This window comes from Eurypyga helias, unplaced genomic scaffold, assembly GCF_000690775.1.
Source record: "Eurypyga helias isolate BGI_N326 unplaced genomic scaffold, ASM69077v1 scaffold30340, whole genome shotgun sequence".
NCBI lineage: Eukaryota > Metazoa > Chordata > Aves > Eurypygiformes > Eurypygidae > Eurypyga > Eurypyga helias.
Window position 1 is genome coordinate 1410 of NW_010225629.1, and position 1815 is coordinate 3224.

The 1815-nt window shown below is 56.4% G+C and overlaps 1 protein-coding gene across 1 annotated transcript in view; it reads right to left on the reverse strand.

The window, feature by feature from the left end:
* LOC104508539 (RNA-binding protein EWS-like) overlaps positions 1-1815 on the reverse strand; it is a gene marked incomplete at its 3' end in the record, with an annotated part of 12146 nt that overhangs the window by 667 nt on the left and 9664 nt on the right. The window contains exon 5 of the mRNA XM_010150200.1: positions 797-983. Coding sequence (XP_010148502.1) covers positions 797-983 — 187 coding nt within the window. The remainder of the gene's footprint in view (positions 1-796; positions 984-1815) is intronic.

Here is a 1815-nt window from a genome sequence, read left to right on the forward strand (position 1 = left end):
GGTGGGATGAGACCTTTAACGGTCCCTTCTGACCCAAACCAGCCTGTGACCCTGTGCTCAGTAAAAACTCCCAAGGCCCGAAACCAAAGGGAGCCCCTTGCAGGCGACACACGTGTCCCTTTGTTTGTACGTGCCCCATGACCTCCGGGTGGTTACCAGGGCGGAGTACGAAGAGTTAAGCTACTTTTCCTGCAGAAGCTGGGAACAAACTGTTTTGCATGATGTCAGGATTGGTACCTAAAGTGTAATGGGAGGGGTCGGACAGCGCTGTGCCAAGCTCCACCTCCCCTTACTGGAGCGGTTGCTACAAACATCAGGTATACGGATGAAGCGGTTTTTGCTCACTCCCAAGCGAGTTTCCACTACGTATTCCAAACCCCTCATATCCTGAGCAAACAATTAACTAAATATACCGCTGACAGTGCCAGGCACAAGAGATTTCAAACGGAAACCAGAGCACACGCACCCTCCCTAGGGGGCAGCGTATGCAGAGGGACCCTGCCTGACCCCGTGACTCCAGAGCGGGCCGGGCTGGTCCGTCGCCTGCTCCACGTCGTGAGTCCGGACCCGTTTCTGCTGCTCGGTCGCTCTCATCTCCCGGCGCGGCGCTGAGTCACCGCGCTGCAGCAGCACCTACCTACGCAGCCTCCCCCAGCCCCGCAACCGGGTGTGAGGCAGCCAGAGCAAAGCTCGAGGTGGAGACAAGCAAAACCAGTGGGTCCCAGTTTAAACTGGTGGTGTGCCGGGGCTCTGCCCAGCAGCAGAGCCTGGGGAGGAAGAGAGGAACCACGGTTACCTTGCGGGAGCAGACGGTGCCGGCTGCTGCCCGTAGGCCGGGTAGGCGGGCTGGGGGCCGTACGGGGACGGTGCTGCGTAGGAAGCCTGGGTGGTGGTAACCGTTGCGGTGTTGGTGTCGTAGGCGGGCGTGCCGTAGCCCTGGACGGGCTGGCTGTACGCCGGGGGGGCCGTTGGGGCAGTGTAACCTACAACAGACCACAATCCCATCAGTCTGGCGACCTTCCCTCGTAACGATCTAGGCTATCGTGCTTCCGACGGCGGTTTAGCAGATTCGTGTGATTTTACCACCGCAAAAGTATCACAGATAACCCAAAAACGATGAACTGACCCTGGCCACCCCCTCACCTTCCTCGGAGAAGCCCCCTGCCCTGGGGAAGACCCAGCCTATGGCCCCAGCTCTACCCTCACCGCCCAAAAACCACACTCCGGGGAGCTTTCCGGAAGCCGCCCTTCAGCCAGCATCCCCAGGCTGTTTGGCTGGGGCTACCCCAGCTCAGGGGTAACGCCATAAGGCACATGTGGGGCAAGCTGAGGCACAACGCTCCTCTCTCTCTCGGCCCTAAAAGAAAAGAATACCAATCCATTTAAGCAGTAGGGTCCCATCCTTTCAGCTTTTGTGACAAATGAAAGCAGGGAACGGCCCCAGGCTGACTTGACAATCTTTTTGAGCCGTTTATGAAGGGTTCTTTTAACTGGGTAATTCTGGAAACAAAAGAAAAGCACTTTACATTCGCTTTCACTTCAGAGAAAGGTCAGAACAGACACACACAACAGCTCCTGAGGTTTCATGTACCTTGGCTTTTCTTAGAATTCCAGTTTTTTTCAGGCTTAGAGCTCCTGCATCCTGTCTTTCTGAACAATCCTACAGGAACATCCCAGATCCCAAACTGAGACCAGTCTTCCCAGCGGCCGCCTGTGACATCCCCTCCCTTCCAATCCTACAGTGCTTTAGGCAAATGGTGCTGCGGCCTTTTATTCCAATCTACCCCAGTTTGCCACACAAACACGCTCCCACAG